The sequence below is a fragment of the Scyliorhinus canicula genome, chromosome 3 (assembly GCF_902713615.1).
Source record: "Scyliorhinus canicula chromosome 3, sScyCan1.1, whole genome shotgun sequence".
In the NCBI taxonomy this organism is placed as follows: domain Eukaryota; kingdom Metazoa; phylum Chordata; class Chondrichthyes; order Carcharhiniformes; family Scyliorhinidae; genus Scyliorhinus; species Scyliorhinus canicula.
This window is the reverse complement of record NC_052148.1, coordinates 270,340,764-270,364,218: the sequence shown is the minus strand read 5'-3', so window position 1 is coordinate 270,364,218 and position 23,455 is coordinate 270,340,764. Positions and strand designations below refer to the sequence as shown.

The following is a 23,455-nucleotide window of genomic DNA, read 5'->3' as shown; positions in this document are numbered from 1 at the left end:
GTAAAAATGGCTACGCCCTCTTTCTTCAACAGTATGAAATTAAGCAAACCACAAAGTACTTTTATTTATCTATAAATGCTTTTTCTTTTTTCCTTCTTGCAGTCCTGTGGTTAGTTGGGAACATGTAGACAAATTGTTCAGATTTGAAGTTTAATAGCCTGTGAAGCTCGTGAGCCAATTTTCACTGACACCACCCAGGACTGTAGGTTGCAGCATTGCTCCTGTTGAAATCTCCACACCTTAAAAGCTGGTCCGTGCAGAATTCTGACTTGCATTGAGTGCCTGGATCTTTTTTTTAAAAAATAATTTTTATTGAGAAATTTTGATTTTATACAACAATAACGCACCTTAGTAAAATACCGAAAATAACAATAATATTAACAATCATATACATTCGCCCCATCCCCATGAACAACCCAGCATTTTAACAACGCAAATTAACACACTATAAAGTTACAGAATAAACACTCCAATAATGCACCCCCCCCCCCCCCCCCCCCCCCCCCCGGGTTGCTGCTGCTATTGACCCAGTTACCTATCTCTGAGCCAGGAAGTCCAGAAAAGGCTGCCATCGTTTATAGAACCCTTGTATTGATCCTCTCAGGGCAAATTTGACCTTTTCCAATTTTATAAATCCCGCCATGTCACTGATCCAGGTCTCCACGCTTGGGGGCCTTGCATCCTTCCATTGTAACAGAATCCTTCGACGGGCTACTAGGGACGCAAAGGCCAGGACACCGGCCTCTTTCGCCTCCTGCACTCCCGGCTCCACCCCAACCCCAAAAATCGCGAGTCCCCACCCTGGTTTGACCCTGGATCCAACCACCCTCGACACCGTCCCCGCCACCCCCTTCCAGAATTCTTCCAGTGCTGGGCATGCCCAGAACATATGGGCGTGGTTCGCAGGACTCCCCGAACATCTGGTGCACCTGTCCTCATCCCCGAAGAACCTACTCATCCTAGTCCCGGACATGTGGGCCCGGTGCAGCACCTTAAATTGGATGAGACTAAGCCTCGCACATGAGGAGGAAGAGTTGACTCTCTCCAAGGCCTCCGCCCAAGTCCCGTCCTCTATCTGCTCCCCGAGTTCCTCCTCCCATTTAGCCTTCAGCTCCTCCACTGACGACTCCTCCACCTCCTGCATTACCTTATAGATGTCAGACACCTTCCCCTCTCCTACCCACACCCCCGAAAGCACTCTGTCCATCGTCCCCTGCGAGGGCAGCAAAGGGAATCCCTCTACCTGTCGCCTAGCAAACGCCTTTACCTGCAGGTATCTGAACATGTTCCCCTGGGGAAGGCCAAATTTATCTTCCAGTTCCCCCAGGCCCGCAAACCTCCCGCCAATAAACAGGTCCCTCAATTTGCTGATGCCCGCCCTTTGCCATCCCCTGAAAGTGCCTGGATCTTTTTTAATGGCTGTCTTTAATGCAGCCGATCTCTTGTCATTCAAGTAACGTTTGGATGGAGAAACTTGGCTCCAGATCTTTAAGGCTGCATGTGAATGGTTCATTGCCAGGTGACAAGCAATGGACTGATAAAATGGACCAAATGAAATGAAAAATAAAAATCGCTTATTGTTACGAGTAGGCTTCAATTAAGTTACTGTGAAAAGCCCCTAGTTGCCACATTCCAGCGCCTGTTCGGGGAGCCTGGTACAGGAATTGAACCGTGCTGCTGGCCTGCCTGGGTCTGCTTTAAAACCCAGTGATTTAGCCCAGTGTGCTAAACCAGCCTCTGGTTTACTATCAATGACTGGAGCATGGTTTGTTCCACAGCCTTTTCACCAATACCATGTAGATAGGGGAGACAATGACATAGTGATAATGTCAATGGACTAGTAATCCAGAGGCCTAGGTTAACGCTCTGGGGACGTGGGTTCAAATCACACCACAGCAGCTGGTGGAATTTAAATTCAAATAATATTGGTAATTGAAAGCCATGTTAGCTGTCATCGATTGTATAGAAATCTGTCTGGTATACTGATGTCCTTTAGAGAAGAAATCTTCCATCCTTGCCTGATCTGACCTACATATAACTCCAGACCCACAGCAATGTGGTTGACTCTTAACAGCCCCTCTGAAATGAACTAGTACACCACTCAGTTCAAGGGCAATTCAGGGTAAGGAACTGGTCTTGGCAGTGACATCTACATCCCATGACAGAAGAAATCAAATGTAGTATTCATATCATTAAATACCATAGGCCAGTAAACATAGCAGTATGTTCACTTATTGCATGTCTTGGGCAGAGCCACTCATTGCATATTGTAATAATAGCTACATTGAAAAGTGGAGACTTTTGCGCTCCATAGACCTCCGAATAGTTCCAGAGATGTAGAGGAAAGGATTGCAAAGATGATTCTCGACAGGAGCGAGAGTAACAGGGTAGTTGTTATGGGGGACTTTAACTTTCCAAATATTGACTGGAAATACTATAGTTCGAGTACTATAGATGGGTCAGTTTTTGTACAGTGTGTGCAGGAGGGTTTTCTGACACAGTATGTAGACAGGCCAACAAGGGCCGAGGCCACATTGGTTTGGTACTGGGTAATGAACCCGGCCAGGTGTTAGATTTAGATGTAGGTGAGCACTTTGGTGATAGTGATCACAACTCGGTTATGTTTACTTTAGCAATGGGCAGGGATAGGCATATACCGCAAGGCAAGAATTATAGCTGGGGGAAAGGCAATTATGATGCTATTCGGCAAGATTTAGGATGTATAGGATGGGGAAGGAAACTGCAGGGGATGGGTACAATCGAAATGTGGAGCTTTTTGAAGGAACAGCTACTGCGTGTCCTTGATAAGTATGTACCTGTCAGGCAGGGAGGAAGTTGTCGAGCAAGGGAACCGTGGTTTACTAAGGAAGTTGAAGCACTTGTCAAGAGGAAGAAGAAGGCTTATGTTAGGATGAGACATGAAGGCTCAGTTAGGGCACTTGAGAGTTACAAGTTAGCCAGGAAGGACCTAAAGGGAGAGTTAAGAAGAGCGAGGAGAGGACATGAAAAGTCATTGGCGGATAGGATCAAGGAAAACCCTAAGGCTTTCTATAGGTATATCAGGAACAAAAGAATGACTAGAGTAAGATTAGGGCCAATCAAGGATAGTAGTGGAAAGTTGTGTGTGGAATCAGAGGAGATAGGGGAAGCGTTAAATGGATATTTTTCGTCAGTGTTTACACTGGAGAAAGACAATGTTGTCGAGGAGAACACTCAGGTTCAGTCAACCAGGCTAGATGGAATTGAGGTTCAAAAGGAGGAGGTGTTAGCAATTTTGGAAAATGTCAAAATAGATAAGTCCCCTGGGCCAGATGGGATTTATCCTAGGATTCACTGGGAAGCCAGGGAGGAGATTGCAGAGCCTTTGTCCTTGATCTTTATGTCGTCTTTGTCGACAGGAATAGTGCCGGGAGACTGGAGGATAGCAAATGTTGTCCCCTCGTTCAAGAAGGGGAGTAGAGACAACCCTGGTAATTATAGACCTGTGAGCCTTACTTCGGTTGTGGGTAAAATGTTGGAAAAGGTTATAAGAGATAGGGTTTATAATCATCTTGAAAAGAACAAGTTGATTAGCGATAGTCAACACGGTTTTGTGAAGGGTAGGTCATGCCTCACAAACCTTATTGAGTTTTTTGAGAAGGTGACCAAACAGGTGGATCAGGGTAAAGCGGTTGATGTGGTGTATATGGATTTCAGTAAGGCGTTTGATAAGGTTCCCCACGGTAGGCTATTGCAGAAAATAAGGAAGTATGGGATTGAAGGTGATTTAGCGGTTTGGATCAGTAATTGGCTAGCTGAAAGAAGACAGAAGGTGGTGGTTGATGCCAAATGTTCATCCTGGAGTTCAGTTACTAGTGGTGTACCGCAAGGATCTGTTTTGGGGCCACTGCTGTTTGTCATTTTTATAAATGACCTGGAAGAGGGTGTAGAAGGATGGGTTAGTAAATTTGCAGATGACACGAAGGTCGGTGGAGTTGTGGATAGTGCTGAAGGATGTTATAGGATACAGAGGGACATAGATAAGCTGCAGAGCTGGGCTGAGAGGTGGCAGATGGAGTTTAATGCGGAGAAGTGTGAGGTGGTTCACTTTGGAAGGAGTAACAGGAATGAACATAAGAACATAAGAACTAGGAGCAGGAGTAGGCCATCTGGCCCCTCGAGCCTGCTCCGCCATTCAATTAGATCATGGCTGATCTTTTGTGGACTCAGCTCCACTTTCCGGCCCGAACACCATAACCCTTAATCCCTTTATTCTTCAAAAAACTATCTATCTTTACCGTAAAAACATGTAATGAAGGAGCCTCAACTGCTTCACTGGGCAAGGAATTCCATAGATTCACAACCCTTTGGGTGAAGAAGTTCCTCCTAAACTCAGTCCTAAATCTACTTCCCCTTATTTTGAGGCTATGTCCCCTAGTTCTGCTGTCACCCGCCAGTGGAAACAACCTGCCCGCATCTATCCTATCTATTCCCTTCATAATTTTAAATGTTTCTATAAGATCCCCCCTCATCCTTCTAAATTCCAACGAGTACAGTCCCAGTCTACTCAACCTCTCCTCATAATCCAGCCCCTTCAGCTCTGGGATTAACCTAGTGAATCTCCTCTGCACACCCTCCAGCGCCAGTACGTCCTTTCTCAAGTACGGAGACCAAAACTGAACACAATACTCCAGGTGTGGTCGCACTAACACCTTATACAATTGCAACATAACCTCCCTAGTCTTAAACTCCATCCCTCTAGCAATGAAGGACAAAATTCCATTTGCCTTCTTAATCACCTGTTGCACTTGTAAACCAACCTTCTGTGACTCATGCACTAGCACACCCAAGTCTCTCTGAACAGCGGCATGCTTTAATATTTTATTGTTTAAATAATAATCCCGGTTGCTGTTATTCCTACCAAAATGGATAACCTCACATTTGTCAACATTGTATTCCATCTGCCAGACCCGAGCCCATTCACTTAACCTATCCAAATCCCTCTGCAGACTTCCAGTATCCTCTGCACTTTTCGCTTTACCACTCATCTTAGTGTCATCTGCAAACTTGGACACATTGCCCTTGGTCCCCAACTCCAAATCATCTATGTAAATTGTGAACAATTGTGGGCCCAACACGGATCCCTGAGGGACACCACTAGATACTGATTGCCAATCAGAGAAACACCCATTTATCCCAACTCTTTGCTTTCTATGCAGAGTACTGGGCTAATGGCAAGATTCTTGGTAGTGTAGATGAACAGAGAGATCTCGGCATCCAGGTACATAAATCCCTGAAAGTTGCCACCCAGGTTAATAGGGCTGTTAAGAAGGCATATGGTGTGCTAGCCTTTATAAGCAGGGGGATTGAGTTTCGGAACCACAAGGTCATGCTGCAGATGTACATAACTCTGGTGTGGCCGCACCTGGAGTACTGCGTGCTGTTCTGGTCACCACATTATAGGAAGGATGTGGAAGCTTTGGAAAGGGTTCAGAGGAGATTTACTAGGATGTTGCCTGGTATGGAGGGAAGGTCTTACGAGGAAAGGCTCAGGGAATTGAGGTTGTTTTCGTTAGAGAGGAGAAGGCTGAGAGGTGACTTAATCGAGGCATATAAGAGGGTTAGATAGAGTGGACAGTGGGAGTCTTTTTCCTCGGATGGTGATGACCAACACGAGGGGACATAGCTTTAAATTGAGGGGTGATAGATATAGGACAGATGTCAGAGGCAGTTTCTTTACTCAGAGAGTAGTAGGGGTGTGGAACGCCCTGCCTGCAACAGTAGTAGACTCGCCAACTTTAAGGGCATTTAAGTGGTCACTGGATAGACATATGGATGAAAATGGAATAGTGTAGGTCAGATAGGCTTCAGATGGTTTCACAGGTCGGCGCAACATCGAGGGCCGAAGGGCCCGTACTGCGCTGTAGTGTTCTATGTTCTATATAGGATTTTTGTTTTTTTCTGCTTATCTCTGCTCGGAATTCAAAACTATTACGATCCCAGACAGACCCCAACAGTGGCTAAGATACTGGACCGAAACTCCAATATTTTAGTTTATTTGTAAGATTGCGGAAAGAATGATTTGCTCCAGGAGTGATTGCATGAAGGAATAGGGATTTGGCATTTTTAAAACCAAACTTTATTATAAGTACAATATTAAACTCTGTAAACTTTACAACCGAAAAGAATGACGTACATTACCCCTTAAACAATCCTATTCAATTCCCCATTAAACAACAAGAAAATATGTACATCTCTCAATCCAGCTTCAAATCACCATGGCACAGAGTAATACTTGCTTTGCATAACAGAGTTTCGGCTCCTGTCAGAACCCCTGCAGATTCTGGATGAATGTCTTAAAATAGTTGTTTCAACCAGGTTGTTTCAGCCTCCTCTTGTCTTCAGACAAGACTGCTCTGCTTTAACTATTATTACTCTTTTTAGGACTATCCTACTGGGAGATAATTGTGGACTCCGTGTCAGACCGATCACACTTCAACTCCTCCGAAAGCTTGCTCAAAATATCTCTCTGAATCTATTCACTCCACCCAGCAATTACATCATCTCCCCAAGCTGAAAAACAAATTAATTCTCCAGGGACTTCCCCGATCAATCTGTCTGGACTGTACACAGACGGGATAATAAACCCAAATCCAAACCACGGGGCATTAGCCCAGACTGCAAAACACGTTCCTCTGGTCAATTTCACTGTCTGGCTCCGAAAAGCTCCCAGTCCCTGCAAAACAGGATTGTTTTTATTTAAAAAAAGATGGCCACTGCAGGCAAACACACCACAGCCCCAGGCTTTTAATCCTTAAACTGTCCAATACTTGGAATCCAGTATTCCTAAAATCTTCCAGTTGTCACAAAATTCCTTACTTAAGTATTTTTTGGCAGAACACAAATTTAAATAAATAGGATTTGACTGTATTGAGCTCTGAGCTTCCAGTTTATTTACATTTATAGGTCTCACCTTCACTTTGAAGATTAGTCAACTGTTCTTCATCGACCCGTTGACTTTTTGGCATGCAGGTATGCCAATTCTGAGACTATCATCTTAATTGTCTCTAATTATATCAAGCATTCGTCTTGTGTGTCAAGTCATTGTGACAAAATCTTATCTTCCACTTTACTTTGCTGTGTTGAAGGGAAGTATGACTCTGTGAACAAGAAACAGTCTTATGTAAATTGGGTGAAAGAGTTTAATCTGGGTAGTGCTTCCTTTGAAGGTGAGGCTTTATGAAAGGCTATTGCTAGAAATTACAATTTACATAGTTCAGTAAATCATTCTGTCTTGCTTCTTGATAGGGCAGGATTCATTAGAAAAGGTAGGCTAGTCTTATTTTTGATCTGGTTGTTTGATATGTGAGGGACCCCATCAGGTTGCTCGAATCTCCAAGCCAACACAACTGAGTAGTCTACTTATGTAGAATGTTCCATTTACTTTATGCTGGTTGGCCTTCTGCAGTTAACCCTGGTACTATTTGAAAAGTGCCACGGCTTTACAAGCTCCTAAGTATGCAGAGGGATGTTGCTTGATTTTAAGTAGTAAAAGCCACCTTATTTGTGAGGATTGTGAACTGCTCGAGTACTTCATGAGCTTTCTATGGCATATTATCAGTACAACATAACACCAGAGGATCTTCCAGTTCAAATAAGTTACCGTGGCTTGTTGAGTCAAATGACATACAGGAAGACTGCCTTTTTCAGACATCCTTGATCTGTTCAAGTTAAACAGTTATTGGTATGAGTCCAGCTAAGCTGTTCAAGCATGATTAAAATCAGACTTATATAGGGCAGCACGGTGGTGCAGTAGTTAGCACTGCTGCCTCATGGAGCCGAGGTCCCAGGTTCGATCCCGGCTCTGGGTCACTGTCCGTGTGGAGTTTGCACATTCTCCCCGTGTTTGCGTGGGTTCCCCCCCCAAGCCCAAAGATGTGCAGGCTAGGTGGATTGGCCGCACTAAATTACCCCTTAATTGGATAAAATGAATTGAGTACTCTAAAATTAAAAAAAAAGCAAACTTATACCATGGAAGTAATTATTTGACTCTAAACTATGACCCATTGGAGATGAATGCAGTCCACAGGGCAGCACGGTGGCGCAGTAGTTAGCATTGCTGCCTCATGGCGCCGAGGTCCCAGGTTCGATCCCGGCTCTGGGTCACTGTCTGTGTGGAGTTTGCACATTCTCCCCGTGTTTGCGTGGGTTCCCCCCCCCCAAGCCCAAAGATGTGCAGGTTAGGTGGATTGGCCACGCTAAATTGCCCCTTAATTGGAAAAAATCAATTGGGTACTCTTTTTTTTAAAAAAAAACGTTTTTAAAAAATGAATGCAGTCCATTGATCTCTCCATTTTCCTAATAGCTGTCTTTGAATTCATAGGCTGTATCATTCACCTTAGCAGAATAAATTTTATGGGTTATTGAGTAACAATTTAAAAAAAATACATTTAGAGTACCCAGTTATTTATTTTTTTTCAATTAAGGGGAATTTAGCGTGGCCAATCCACCTAACCTGCACATCTTTGGGTTGTGGGAGCGAAACCCATGCAGACATGGGGAGAATGTGCAAACTCCACACAGACAGTGACCCGGGGCCAGGATCGAACTCGGGACCTCGATGCTGTAGGCAGCAGTGCTAACCACTGCGCCACTGTGCTGCCCTTGAGTAACAATTTTAAAAAAATTTTATATATAAATTTAGAGTACCCAATTATTTTTTCCAATTAAGGGGCAATTTAGCATGGCCAAACCACCTATCCTGCACATCTTTTGGGTTGTGGGGGTGAAACCCACGCAGACACGGGGAAAATGTGCAAACTCCTCACGGACAGTGACCCAGAGCCGGGATTCGAACCCAGGTCCTCAGCGCTGTAGGCAGCAATACTAACCACTGTGCCACCGTGCTGCCCTGAGTAAAAATTTATGAACCTCAACTTTCACCAAAAGCTTTCTGAACATTTTTTTAAAAAATTAATTTTCTTCTCAATTAAGGGGCAATTTAGCATAGCCAATGTACCTACCCTGCACATCTTTGGGTTGTGGGGGTGAGACCCACGCAAACACTTCTTTTATAAAAAAAATAAAAAAATTTAGCGTATCCAATTATTTTTTTTCCAATTAAGGGGCAATTCAGCGTGGCCAATCCACCTAACCTGCACATCTTTGGGTTGTGGGGGTGAAACCCACGCAGGCACGGGGAGAACGTGCAAACTCCACACGGACAGTGACCCAGGGCCGGGATTCGAACCCGGGTCCTCAGCGCCATAGGCAGCAATGCTAACCACTGTGCCACCGTGCTGCCCCCGACCCACGCAAACACGGGGAGAATGTGCAAACTCCACACGGACAGTGACCCAGAGCCGGGATCGAACCTGTGACCTCGGCGCTATGAGGCCAAAGTGCCAACCCATTGCGCCACCGTGCTGCCCTCTGCTGAACATTCTTGATTACCTTAAAGAGGCCCTCTTTAGTGGATGGACAATTAGAAAACTCTTGATTTAATGCACCTTTACATATCTGGAGTTTTCATTATTGGTAGCCATTCCTACTGTATACTGACCACCACCGGGCAAGACTCCTCGAGGAAATCGCAAGGCAGGAAGATGATCCATTTTCCTGTTTACACTGTATACTGACCACCACAGGGCAAGACTCCTCGAGGAAATTCACGATGCAGGAAGATGATCCAGTTTCCAGTTTACCATGTATTGAGCGAATGAGCTGCAAATATAGGTTTTCTTCGATAAACACCGAAAATACTTGATATGCAAAGGTCAGTTAGCATTTGTAGCGAGTAACAGTAGGCTAACTTTTCGGATGTAAGCCTCATCATTCACAATATATTTGTCAAAAAAAGGTATATCCAAAACATTAACCTGTCTTCTCTCTTTCAGATGCTGACTTGCTGTGTATTTCCTGTTGCTGTGCATTGTTGACTTGGCAGTTCATTATAAGTGCTTTGATGTCACTGTTTTGAGGTGGCCGAAAATATAGGTCCCCAGAGTGCCACTGTTTTGGTGTACAGTACTATTCATATGGAAATCGGAAGAGAGAGAATACAAAATTATATGGTATATGACTATGGTTATGATCATTCTATGTAAATGGTGAACTTCTTTCAAGAGGCCCTTCTTGACACATTAGTTTTGCTTATTTGAGTCTTGGAGCTGTTTTCTGATTTGCACAAAATGTTCTCTGTTGCCTTGGGCCTTGCTTGGTCTTCTGTCAAATAAATGCAAGATCGAAAACTACTTTCATGCATAGTAGAAGAAGTGAAACTCGTTTGAATGCTTCGTATGTATGATTCCTAAGCTCTGAGACCTTTTACCTGTGGCAGTTTAACTCCAACATGGGAAGAACCCCCTTCCCGTTCCTTTTCAAACCTCACAAACGTTGAGATTCTGTTTGGTGGCTTTAATTTGCCCATATTTCCGTGGTACCGTTACTGCATCCTAAAAAAATGGCATTGATAGGGAAAATTCTGCAGAGGTACTGGAGAAGGTTCTGGTGTCATCCATGAAGAGGTTAAAACAACAATCTCACAAAATTCACAAAAGGAAATTGTTCCTGTGATTCTTTCTTGGTTTCACAAAGATCTGTCTGAGGGAGAATTTGCTTAAGATGAGAAATATAATGTTTAGTAAGAAAAGAGCAGAGAATGACCTGGTTTTGTCAAGACTATATCAATAAATATGTACGAACATGTGGATGTTTAATCTTTGAGGGGTGATGGGGAGTTTGTACTTGAAGAGTTGCGTGCGCGCACACAGTTCAAATCAATAAAGTTCAGCACATGTAAGTATGCAATGAGGAACGTTTCTATCCCTATATGTTGATCTTGGGCCAACACTGCAGCACTTCATATTCTGTATTCTGCCTAATTATTGTTTTCTCTTTTCCATCTCACAGCCTTTACAATCATATCCAACTTTGTAGTAATTTAATATCAGGCTGCGATTACTCTCTCTTCAAGGTAAGTAGATATTCATGTTCTTAACAACGTTGAAATTCCATTTTTCCAGTTACAACATTTTCCAGTTACATTAAACTCTCAATGCACAATTTTTAAAAAAGAAATTTAGAGTACCCAATTCATTTTTTCCAATTAAGAGGCAATTTAGCGTGGCCAATCCACCTAGCTTGCACAATTTTGCGTTGTGGAGGCGAAACACGTGCAAATACAGAGAGAATGTGCAAACCCCACACGGACAAGTGACCCAGAGCCAGGATCGAACCTGGGACCTCAGCGCCATGAGGCCGCAGTGCTAACCCACTGCGCCACCGTGCTGCCCCTCAATGCACTAATAACTGTAAAAGAAGATTAAGCCATAAGACATTGGAGCAGAATTAGGCCACTCGGCCCATCGGGTCTGCTCTGCCACTCAATCGTGGCTAATATTTTCTCATTTCCATTCTCATGCCTTCTCCCCATAACCCCTGATCCCCTTATTAATCAAGAACCTATCTATCTCTGTTTTAAGGACACTCAGTGATTTGGCCTCCACAGCCTTCTGCGGCAAAGAGTTCCATAGATTCACCACTCTCTGGCTGAAGAAATTCCTCCTCATCTTTGTTTTAAAGGATCGTCCCTTTAGTCTGAGATGGTGTCCTCTGGTTCTAGTTTTTCCTACAAGTGGAAACATCCTCTCCACATCCACTCTATCCAGGCCTCGCAGTGTCTTGTAAGTTTCAATAAGATCCCCCCTCATCCTCCTAAACTCCAATGAGTACAGACCCAGAGTTCTCAACCGTTCCTCATACGACAAGCTCTTCATTCCAGGGATCATTCTTGTGAACCTCCTCTGGACCCTTTCCAAGGCCAGCATGTCCTTCCTTAGATACGGGACCCAAAACTGCTCACACTACTCCAAATGGGGTCTGGCCAGAGCCTTATACGACCTCAGAAGTACATCCCTGGTCTTGTTGATACATAGTTGATTTTTTAAATATTGAATAATCACACTTTATGCAAAGCTGGAAAGTTTCCATGTTAAGTTCCATGGAATCCCGATCCTGGCTCTGTCACTGTCCATGTGGAGTTGGCATATTCTCCCCGTGTTTGCCCAAAGATGTGCAGGGTAGGTGGATTGGCCATGCTAAATTGCCCCTTAATTGGAAAAAATGAATTGGGTACTTTAAATTTTAAAAACATTTTTTTTGAAGTCTCCATGGAATCCCTACAGTGCAGAAGGGGGCCTTCGGCCCATCGGGTCTGCACCAACACTCAGAAAGAGCGTCCATCCTACCCAGGGCCACTCCCTGCAGCCCCACCTAACCTGCGCATCTTTGGACAGTACGGGGCAATTTTAGTATGGCCAATCCATCTAAACTGCACATCTTTGGACAGAGGGAGGAAACCAGAACACCCGGAAGAAACCCAGTCTATTTGCCAAAATGTGTTTTTCATAGTCGCTGACTATGTAATCAATGTAATTTCCACCAACTTCGAGACAAACGGCCCCATGTAAAGCCTCTCCTTCACCTGCACTATCTCCTATTTTGTGGCAATACCTTCCCAAAGCATTCAGTAATTAAATCTTGACTTGGGTCACTGTCTGTTCGGAGTCTGCACGTTCTCCCTGAGTCTGCATGGGTTTCCTCTGGGTGCTCCAGTTTCCTCCCACAAGTCCCGAAAGACGTGCTTGTTAGGTGAATTGGACATTCTGAATTCTCCCTCCGTGTACCCGAACAGACAATGAAATGTGCGACCAGGGGATTTTCACAGTAACTTCATTGCAATGTTAATATAAGCCTACTTGCGACAATAAAGATGATTGTTATTATTCCTGTATGGTCCTGTTACTGTTTATTTTCGGGTGAAGTGGGGAGAGAAGTGGGAAGTGAGCAAGAGTCTCTTTATTTGTGCTGGAATGCATTCCACCCAACATTCTGATATCAAAACTGCTGTTGAAAGTTGCTAGTTGGTGATTATAGAAATGAAAATCAACCCATTTAAATCTACATCCTTTTTTTGATCATGTGATCCTTCTGATTCAGCATGAGGTAATGCATATCCATCTGTTATGGTCCAGGCTTCCAAAGAGGCAGCTTCTATAAGCAGACAGTGTCTCGTACATTCAGTGAATGGGATATTGAACCACAGCACTAACAAATGTCCCTTAACCATGGGATATTGCAGCAGAGATCATGTAGTACAGTATGTTCTCCACCTGACAGCGAAGATATTCTTTGAGTATTACATTTAAGATGAAACTTGTTTAGATTAACTTACAAATAAAATGTTATACAGTAGAATGCTGGTTAGATGATACTTTAAAAGAAAGAGAAAATGATCCATAATAACCTAAATTTCCCCATCATAGACATCTTTCTTGTACAATGTGAATGCTGTCTCTCCAAAGACACAGAATGACTCTATGTATATGGACAACAGAATGTTTTATGTCAACCCTTGAGGCCAGATTCACTTAGTGTTCTGGCCCCAAGTATCAATTCTAGAAATATTACAGAAATATTACAGCAAACCAAAGGGCCTCCAAATTAAAAGATAAAGGAACTAGTTACCACATGGAGTAGTTGAGACAAATGGCAATGATGCATTTATCGGCTGTTTGTCCCTGCAATTGGCTGATAGAATCAAACAGCATGTTCCTTGAGTTTGTAATAGACAGCCTACAGGCCATACTCCATCAACCCACGTTTGCAAAATACAAAAGAAAATGTGCTGTTAGATGTGATTCTGCAATTGCGTGGCAGTGTTCTAAAGTTGCAATCGGGCAAGTTCATAATGTGACTCATTTACGCTTGCTAGAAATGACATACCAGGGTGACGAAACATCCTGAATTTTCCAGGTTTGTCCTGTAACCTGTGTCTATCCCGGGTCAGGCATTCCTGGGACGCATTTGTTACGTGCTGGATTTCTCTTTAATTAGTCTCTGCACGTGTTGGGCCCCGAACCGTCTGTCATTTCTGCCCACATGCCATACCTGGCACTTTCTTCTGCAGTTTCTGTGCATGTGTTGGGCTCGGCAGATCCTTACCATTCAATGCATTTGTCAACATCCCTCCTTGTACCCTCTCTTACAATAATTTGATCAGTAAGGCAAATCTAATTTGCTTTGGTTAATTTGGATGTCACAGATTCTGCCTACAATTTGCAGCTAGCTGGGCTCTGTCTCCCATTTTTAAACTTTAATCGAAAATGACTGCTTCTCTCTCACAACAGCTTGTGTTTACATAGCACCTTTAATGTAATGAAATGTCCCAAGGCACTTCACTGGAGCATTATAAAGCAAACTTGACACCAAGCCATATTAAGCCAGATGACTAAAAGTTTGATCAGAGGTAGGTTTTATGGTGTGTTTTTTAAAAAATGCAAGGCAGAGAGGTGTAGGGATTCCAGGGTTGGAGGATAGATAACTTTGACAGCATGGCAACCAATGGTGGAGGATTAAAATTATTTTAAAAGTCCTTTACCACAGTTTATCTATAATCATCAAGAGTAATAAAGTCTCCCCAATAATAACTCCCAGGAATGTTTTGAAGTTATTTTCCAGTATATTAAGATTGTCCATCATTTACGATGCAGAATTGTAGCAAAGAATGTCTCAAAAGAAATAACCAGAGAGTTTGCATTTAGCATGTGTTCGCATGTTGGCCCATTCTTTTCTTACATGTGAATAGTGTACATCTCGGTATTTTTGTGAGTGGCATTTAAGGCTGACTTGTTCTCTATATCTGCAGTATTAGTCAGTGGGGATTAATTTTGATTCCAGATGGGGGGATTAATTTTGATTCCAGATGGGGGAATTAATCTGCTGGTGGATATATTTTGCATTTTTCACACACTTGTTTTGTAGTTCAGGAGTGAGTTCCCTCTTTTCTGTGTAGGATGGTATTGAACCTATGTGGGAGGATGAAAAAAACAAACGAGGAGGGAGATGGCTGCTTACGCTTTCTAAGCAACAGAGAAAAACAGATTTGGATCGTATTTGGTTAGAAACTGTAAGTATTACTCTCTCCTTTGCTGGAATTCTTGTCCAATTTACTTTTTATCTCTGCATTCTTTGGCTCCATGTTCTCATAACAACCTCTCCCCTCAACATCAACCTGGGAGCTTGCCTACATAATAACATAACAGTGACTACACCCTAAAGTTTGCAAGGTATGAAATGCACCCAGCAAGCTTCCACAAACAGCAATATGACAAATTGTCAGATAACCTGCTTGTGATATTGATTGAGAGTATGTAATGATCAGGATACTGGGAAAATGTGGCACAGTGGTTAGCACTGCTGCCTCACGGCACCGAGGACCCAGGATCAGTCCCAGATCATTGTCCGTGTGGAGTTTGCACATTATCCCGTGTCTGCGTGGGTCTCAACACCACAACCCAAAGATGTGCAGAGTAAGTGGATTGGCCACGCCAAATTGTCCTTTAATTGGGAGGAACAAAATAAATTGGGTACTTCAAATTTATTTTGGAAAGGATATTGGGAGAATGCCTGTTCTCTTCAAAATTGTGCAATGGGATCTTTGCTACCACCTGACGGAGCTTCGATTTTAACATCTCATATGATAGATAATTATCTCTTGGTTTTAGAGGCACATCAGATGCATAATTTCTGGTGTTCTTTGCAAAACTGATACTGCAATTAACTGATTCCTTTAATCTTTTTGTCATTTCTTTCTGCTTCCCCCCCCCAAATAGCTGCTGTGCCTTATAGGAGAAGCATTTGATCAACATAGTGATGACGCTTGTGGTGCAGTAGTTAATGTTAGAAACAAAGGTGACAAAATAGCTATATGGACTACTGATTGTGAAAATAGAGAATCTATCACATATATAGGGTAAGTGAATGACAAAGGCAACATTGACTGCTGTCGCTGTCTGCTCTTAATAGTTTTCCCAAAGATGCTATTCTGGAAGCTTGAGCTGCCATTTAGCCTCTAAGCCAGGCTTTCTTTCCAATAAGAAACTTCAATTTGCAGTTATCCTCTATTATTGTGGAATATAAGAATTATCTTTAGGATAGCTTAAAGTGTGTAAAGTGAATTCAGCATTGCTGCAAATGCCTGACCTCTAAAAGGATATCTGCAAATTGAGGTTTCTTATTGGAAAGAAAGCTGGTTGTGTCTCGGGTAGGTTATCCTTCAAATGTGCCATTTGGTTTAGTTTCCCACCTCAATTGCATTGCTGCGCACATATAATAATAATTATTGTAATAATCTTTATTAGTGTCACAAGTAGGCTGACATTAACATTGCAATGAAGTTACTTTGAAAATCCCCTAGTCGCCACATTCCGGCGTCTGTTCGGGTACACGGAGGGAGAATTCAGAATGTCCAATTCACCCAACAAGCATGTCTTTTGGGACTTGTGGAAGGAAACCGGAGCACCCACGCAGACACGGGGAGAACGTGCAGACTCCATACAGACAGTGACCCAAGCCAGGAATCGAACCTGGGACCCTGGTGTTGTGAAGCAACAGTGCTGACCACTGCTACTGTGCCTAATATGTGTGATGAGGTAGAAAATGTAGTAATGCGAGAGCCAACTCACAAACCTTTATTAGTGTTGAGTGTTCCAAATCAAACTGGTCCAATCTTTGAATATTGCTGCCACTTGAGCATCATTGATTGAGAAGGAGTTAATTGTGCACTTGTATCTATGCATCTTAAATTGGACGTAACCTATGAGCTTATTGGAGTTGAAACTGGATATTGTTCAGAACCACATAATGGGAACTTTTAAAAATAAATTTAGAGTACCCAATTCATGTTTTCCAATTAAGGGGCAATTTAGTGTGGCCAATCCACCTATCCTGCACATCTTTGTGCTGTGGGGGCGAAACTCACGCAAACACGGGGAGAATGTGCAAACTCCACATGAACAGTGACCTAGAGCCATGATCGAACCTGGGACCTAGGCGCCGTGAGACTGCAGTGCTACCTACTGAGCTGTCCGCATTATGGTAACCTTGACTGAGTCTGTGCAGAAAGTCAGTGAGGGTAATCTGGTCATGTCAAAAATGCTGGATATAGGAACACACAGTCCCATTGCAAAGAGTGGTTAATGTAAGCCTACTTGTGACACTAATAAATATTATGATTAATAATATTTGGAAATAAGGATGCTAACCAGGCAAGCTGGCAGGTAGTGAGATTGTAGAACTAGACTGCTATTTACAGGCAATCTCATCAATTTTGGTTTAGTTGAGGTTAATTCTGTTAGCACAGCGAGAAAGGGTTTGTTTGTGTTATGTTTCTTGTCTTTTTGTTTACACAATTGTGGTTGCTTCAATTTTAAGTTTTTTGCAAAATTTACTGTGATTTCATAGTCAACTTTGGCAGTGCATTTCGTTGTTGCCTCCTGTCTGAGTGCACTGGGATCACATGATCAGCATGCAATCAAATTTTTAAAAACTAACCAACACCCCTAGATTCAGATTGCTATTCATTCATTTACACGCACAATTTACAGCATTGCTGCAAATGAGTACAACCCTACCAAAGGCAGGTAATGACATTTTAGCATTGTCTCCACAAAATGGTGCTGTCTTGTCTTGAGGGTGTGCTTAGCACAGTGGGCTAAACAGCTGGCTTGTAAAGCAGAACAAGGCCACAGCTCTTGTTCAACTCCCGTACCAGCGGCGAACAGGCGCCAGAATGTGGCGACCAGGGGCTTTTAACAGTAACTTCATTTGAAGCCTACTTGTGACAATAAGTGATGTTCATTTCGTTTAATTTCGTGTTGAACCTTTTGATGTCTGCAGGAAAAACATCCTCAAAGAACATTACTGTTGACATCCAACGAAGCAGTCCCATTGACACAGGACCTCTAACAAAAATTCCATAGTACCGACCGGGACACAGTCCACACCTTAAAAGTGACAGTCCCACCTCTCGATAGCCCACCTCCTTGTTTTTTGTTTTGGTTTTTTTAAATACATTTAGAATACCCAATTATTTTTTCCAATTAAGGGGCAATTTAGCGTGGCCAATCCGCCTACCCTGCACATTTTATTTTTGGGTTGTGGGGGTGAAACCCACGCAGACATGGGGAGAATGCGCAAACTCCTCACGGACAGTGACCCAGGGCCGGGATTCGAACCCAGGTCCTCAGCGCCATAGGCAGCAATGCTAACCACTGTGCCACCGTGCTGCCCGCCCACCTCCTTCTTGACTGCAAACATCACCAACCTGACCTGAGTGGCGAGATGACAGCTTTCAACCTTCCACAGAAAATCTGCACAATCCTCAAGCACTTGAGGACGGGTCACGAGTGGAATGTGAGGAACAGCTGGAATTGTCAGTGTAGCCATCCGAGTCAGACCATCACCTTGTTATACTGAACTTCTGCCCTGAGAAATCCATTCTTAATGGCTTCACAACCATTGACACTGTCAACTGAAGCTGTTGAATCTGTTGTTAAGCCGTTGAATCAATTGTTAATCCCACATCAAGCTGTAACTGCTTCCCCAGCCAAATGGATGGGGGGGGGGGGGTAAAAGAAGGCTGCCATTTGCTGCTGCTTGAATTGGGCTTTAGAAGTTGCAATTTGAGCAGATAATATACAAATTGTGATTTGTAATGTTAAACGCGGAGTAAGGGAGAAATATCTGGTTTCTGACACTGGATTAATTAAACCATTTGATGGGAGCAATGCTAGCATAGCTCAAAGATGCTGTGATGAATGGAAACCAAGCACAATGATGGGTGGATTGCTATTTAATTTGGAAACCATTTTGGAACAACAAAGAAAGCGCCAGCTCTGTGATAATTATAAAATGCTAATCATTTGTGCTTTACTTTGTCCTAAACAGGAGAATTTACAAGGAAAGATTAGGGCTTCCTCCTAAAGTAGTGATTGGCTATCAGTCCCATACAGACACTGCCACAAAAAGTGGATCAACAACCAAGAACAGGTATGTTGTTTGAAAAGGCATCAATTGTATGCTCATCACTAGAAGACTGGATGCGTAAAGCAATCTACACTTCAAATTAAACCAAAGCTTCTAGTAAGCAGAGTGGGACTGCATTCTAATATAAATAAGTCTGCGAAATTTCAGTCAGTTTTCTATCTTTGACTTTGTTCAGTATTCTGTGAAATAACCCTTTCCCTTCAAAATGTTTTATGAATCCATTTGATTCCTGAAATTTTCTGGAAGTTTAAAGATAACTTGTGCAGTGAAATATTTTTAAAAGCCTATAAGTTTTTGTTTTGGGAGAAGAATAGTTTTCCTTACACTAAATAAGGCACAATTTAGACGTTTTTTTAAGGTGGGGTGGGGCTTGTCTAAGCATTTAGTAATTTTGGAAGGGAAAGGGTTAAGAAGATCTTGTCCGAATGTTGTAGTACTTAGCAATTTAGTTCAGTTCTGACATTTTTTTTTGAACAGCAAACAGGAAGATTTGCTGTCATCTGTGCTTGATGTTAGCTGTTAGGTTTAATTTATTCATTGATTTCAAATTTTAAAAAGCTCTAATACCAGCTTTGGTTAATTTAGATCATGAGATGTAATGCGTGTTTTGGGACTGGGCATATAGTTTTAAATTGGTAAAATTCAAAATTTGTCATGTGCGTTACTTAATCCTGCTACATTAATACAGAATTCACAGTTTGATTTAAACTTTAACTTTGAACGAGCTTTTGCAGTTTAGTAGTGATTTTTACTTTTTGGGCAAGTGTGGGTTTCTCTTCAAAAAAAGTGTATTTTGTTTTTTTAAAAATTGCAATACAATAATTACATTCCTTGCTCGAGATGTTGAAATATATTGAAATCCTCTATATGTTTTGTATTGTTACGCTGTATTTTAAAACTTGTATCCTTAGAAGAATCTATTTTGCATTCGTTATAAAGGCTGAATTAGGAAAATGGTCCCAAAAAGCAAACGTATTAAAAGTGTAAAAACAAGAACTGTGTAAATAAAACTTGTACAGTGAAATTTCTTGCATTCAGTGGTTGTGGCCTCATTTAATCTTCAACTTGTTACAATACTGACTTGCATGTCTAGCGATATGAACCTGGTAATGGATCAAATAGTACGTGGCCAAGTTACTAATTAAATCAGATGTCAGTTGTCCAGATTTGTCACCTCCACTAGAAAATCCATTTATGTTTATTCCATTTTTACCAACATTTTGTTTAATTGCCAGTTGCTGCCTGTGGCTTTTTCATCACTAAATCTCATGGCATTAGCCTAATTGCATTTATGCCAAGTGACTTTTCACCACTTACCACAATGTGCTATATAGGCAAGCAAGTATTATAATCAGGATTGTCTGATCTAAACTCTTTTCCTATAACTAATTCTGGTGCAGCTTTTCCATTGAACACAGGCACACAAATAACTACATTTCTTCTTGGAGTTAAATTACAGCTAAAGATTGTTCATCCCAAAAATGCTGAGTCAATGGTTTTTGCTAACAGCTTCCAAATTCAATTAATTGGTACCCCCTGATTTGCTTAATCCTTTTAGACATTGGTGGTATTCTGTGCACCCTGCCTTGAACTTTCACCTTGGTTCCTGAATTTCAGAAAACTTCTAACTGGTATATTTACTGTGTTCTACACCACTGTAGACATCAAATTATCACATGACCCCGCTGAGGTATTTGTCACAGGAATTATATAGAATTTACAGCACACATGCTTGACCCACTGGCCTCATGCTCCACATAAGCCACTTCTCATCTTACTTTCACCTCTTTAAACTCATGTACTTCCCTAGTTTTCCCTTGAATGCATCTATGCTATTGGCCTCAACTACTCCTTATGGTGAAAAGTTTCCACATTTGAGGTGAAGTATTTTCTGTTAAATTTTTGACTAAATTTATGCAGTATTTACAGCCTCTGGTATTGGTCTCCCCACAACTAGGAATATGTGCTTAACTTCTACCCTATCAACTTCCTTCATAATTTTTAAGACAACAATTCTATATCCCCCTCCGACACCTCTTCTGGAGAAAGTAACTTCAGTCTTTCCTGATGGTTAAAGCATTCAGTTCTGTTGTCTTACTTATAAATCCTTTTCTTATTGCAAGTGTCTCTGGTGCCCCTGCTACCTGTTGTAATATGGAGATCAGAATTACGCACAATATTTCAAATGTGTATTGTCCTAAGTTCCATACAAGTTTTAACATAACTATGGGCAGCACGGTAGCATAGTGGTTAGCACAGTGCTTCACAGTTCCTGGTTCGATTCCCGGCTTGGGTCACTGTCTGTGCGGAGTCTGCACGTTCCCCTGTGTCTGCATGGGTTTCCTCCGGGTGCTCCGGTTTCCTCCTAAGTCCAAAGATGTGCAGGTTATGTGGATTGGCCATTCTAAATTGCCCTTAGTGTCCAAAAAAAGATTAGGTTGGGTTGGGGAGATAAAGGGGATAGGGTGGAGACGTGGTTTAAGTAGGGTGCTCGTTCCAAGGTCCGGTGCAGACTCGTTGGGCTGAATGGCCTTCTGCACTGTAAATTCTATGATCCTCTGCTTTGCAATTCTAATTCTCCAGAAACGAACTCTAATTAAGCACAAGGAACTGTTCATAAGGGCTGTATCAACATCCTGAATTTCTATTTGAATCTTCCACTTTCCTCTGGGTGTTCTAAAGCACTTTATCGTTGATGACAGTACGTTTGAATTGTCAATGTTGTAGGTAACACAAAGAACAACACGATAATGACCAGATAATTTAATGATTTTGGTTGAGGGATAAATGCACTGAGGAAAATTCCACTGCACTGTAGGGAGGAAAAAAAACTTTAGAATGTTGCCTTTACCGCAGCCAGATAAGACTTCTTCATGCAGCAAAACGCACATCCATGGAATTAATTTTGTTGGTGTTGCAAATTCAACCCCTGAACGATTTGTTTCATTTTAACAAATGTGTTCCCTCTAAGGTTATGTCACACAATAGCTTTTCGGATTCTCGTTTCAAACTAATACTTTGCTTTTAGATTTATGACCAGGCCTTCCTTTTTGAAACTTGTGTTTTTACCGCACTTCCCATTTGAAACCATAAATGTTGCAATGCCTTCTCAGCTTATGGTTGGTCGTCTTCATGACTATGGAAATTGTTGCACCCTAATAGGAAGGGGGGTGAAACTGACGTGGGAGGGTGACTGTATTTCAGTGCTTAAACTGCTCAAGTACAGACTTATCGGAGAGGAAAGGACAAATGAAATAGTAAAAATGCACTTGTATGTACATGTATACTGCTTACATGTATGTGGTTCTAATCAGGTATTCAAAAATGATCTGAAATGCTCATGATAAATATATTTTGATTATTTTAACTCTTCTAAATTACATTAAACTGTTGTGTAAAACGCATGAGGTAGCTGTCCCAACTCTAATGTGCACGGTTAGGTAACATATTAAAATGTTTTCACTTCCGGGCAGCATGGTGGTGCAATGGTTAGCACTGCTGCCTCACGGCACCGAGGTCCCACGTTCGATCCCGACCCTGGGTCACTGTCCGTGTGGAGTTTGCACATTTTCCCCGTGTTTGCATGGGTTTCGCCCCACAACCCAAAGGTATGCAGGGTAGGTGGATTGGCCATGTTAAATTGCCCCTTAATTGGAAAAAATGAACTGGGTACCCTAAATTTATATATTTTAATAAGTTTTCACTTCCAGTGACTAAATGCAAACAAGTCTCTACTGAAAATGAGTTGATCACTGCTTGGAACAATACAGGATCTGAGGATTCAATACTCTTCAACAACAAAAGAATCGCTTAAGAAAGCTGGTGAGCACATGTGGACACGCCAAAACAAATGGCCAGTGCCTATACTGTATTTTCTACGTAATCCTGTCATTCTTTGCCAGCTCAACCACAGAACACTTTTCACAATTGCTGTTTGTTCGAAGACTGTGCTCTGTATGGAAAACAGGAGGGAAAATGGAAATAAAATGTTAAAGATGTTGTTGATTATTCATTTTGCGCTATGTGAAGAATAGAGATCTACTCTGGCCTAAAAACAAAGTGCTGGAAAAACTCAAGTTTGGCAACAACTGTGGAAAGAGACACGAGAGTTAATGTTTTGCATCCGATATGGCTCTTCGGAACTGGGTCTCCGTTCCGAGGAAGAGTCATGTTGCACTCAAAACATTGACTCCTGTTTCTCTTTCTGCAGATGCTGCCGGACCTGCTGACCTTGTCTCACTTTGTTTCTATTTCAGATCTCCAGCATCCACAGTATTTTTCTTTTATCTATTCTGCCCCAGAGTTCTGTTTTTGCATAAAGTTTATCAGGTGCATAGGTAAGAGAAAGAGTTTATGTAGTGTTTACTACTAGGATTTCTGAAATTCTAAATTAAAACTGACATTCGGGAAGAATGGACATGATGGGACGATCATTGCAATTACTTTACTCATTCCTAACTTTATAATGTCCGTCTTCTCTGTGTCTTTCTTGAATAACTTAGTACCTGTAATGTTCCAAATTAGATGTATGCTGCAGTTACTGTAGACTTATTCTTGAGACTGCACTTGTTTTCAAATCACTCAAATT

The 23,455-nt window shown here is 42.1% G+C and overlaps 1 protein-coding gene across 1 annotated transcript in view; it reads left to right on the top strand.

The window, feature by feature from the left end:
* The window catches only part of LOC119963524 (eukaryotic translation initiation factor 4E-like), a 36,211-nt gene extending 16,311 nt beyond the window's left edge, over positions 1–19,900 (top strand). Inside the window, exons 4-7 of the mRNA XM_038792789.1 lie at positions 10,891–10,954; positions 14,834–14,947; positions 15,654–15,793; positions 18,769–19,900. Of these exons, the coding sequence (XP_038648717.1) occupies positions 10,891–10,954; positions 14,834–14,947; positions 15,654–15,793; positions 18,769–18,883 (433 nt within the window). The 3' untranslated portion in view covers positions 18,884–19,900. The remainder of the gene's footprint in view (positions 1–10,890; positions 10,955–14,833; positions 14,948–15,653; positions 15,794–18,768) is intronic.
* The last annotated feature ends 3,555 nt before the right edge of the window (positions 19,901–23,455 follow it).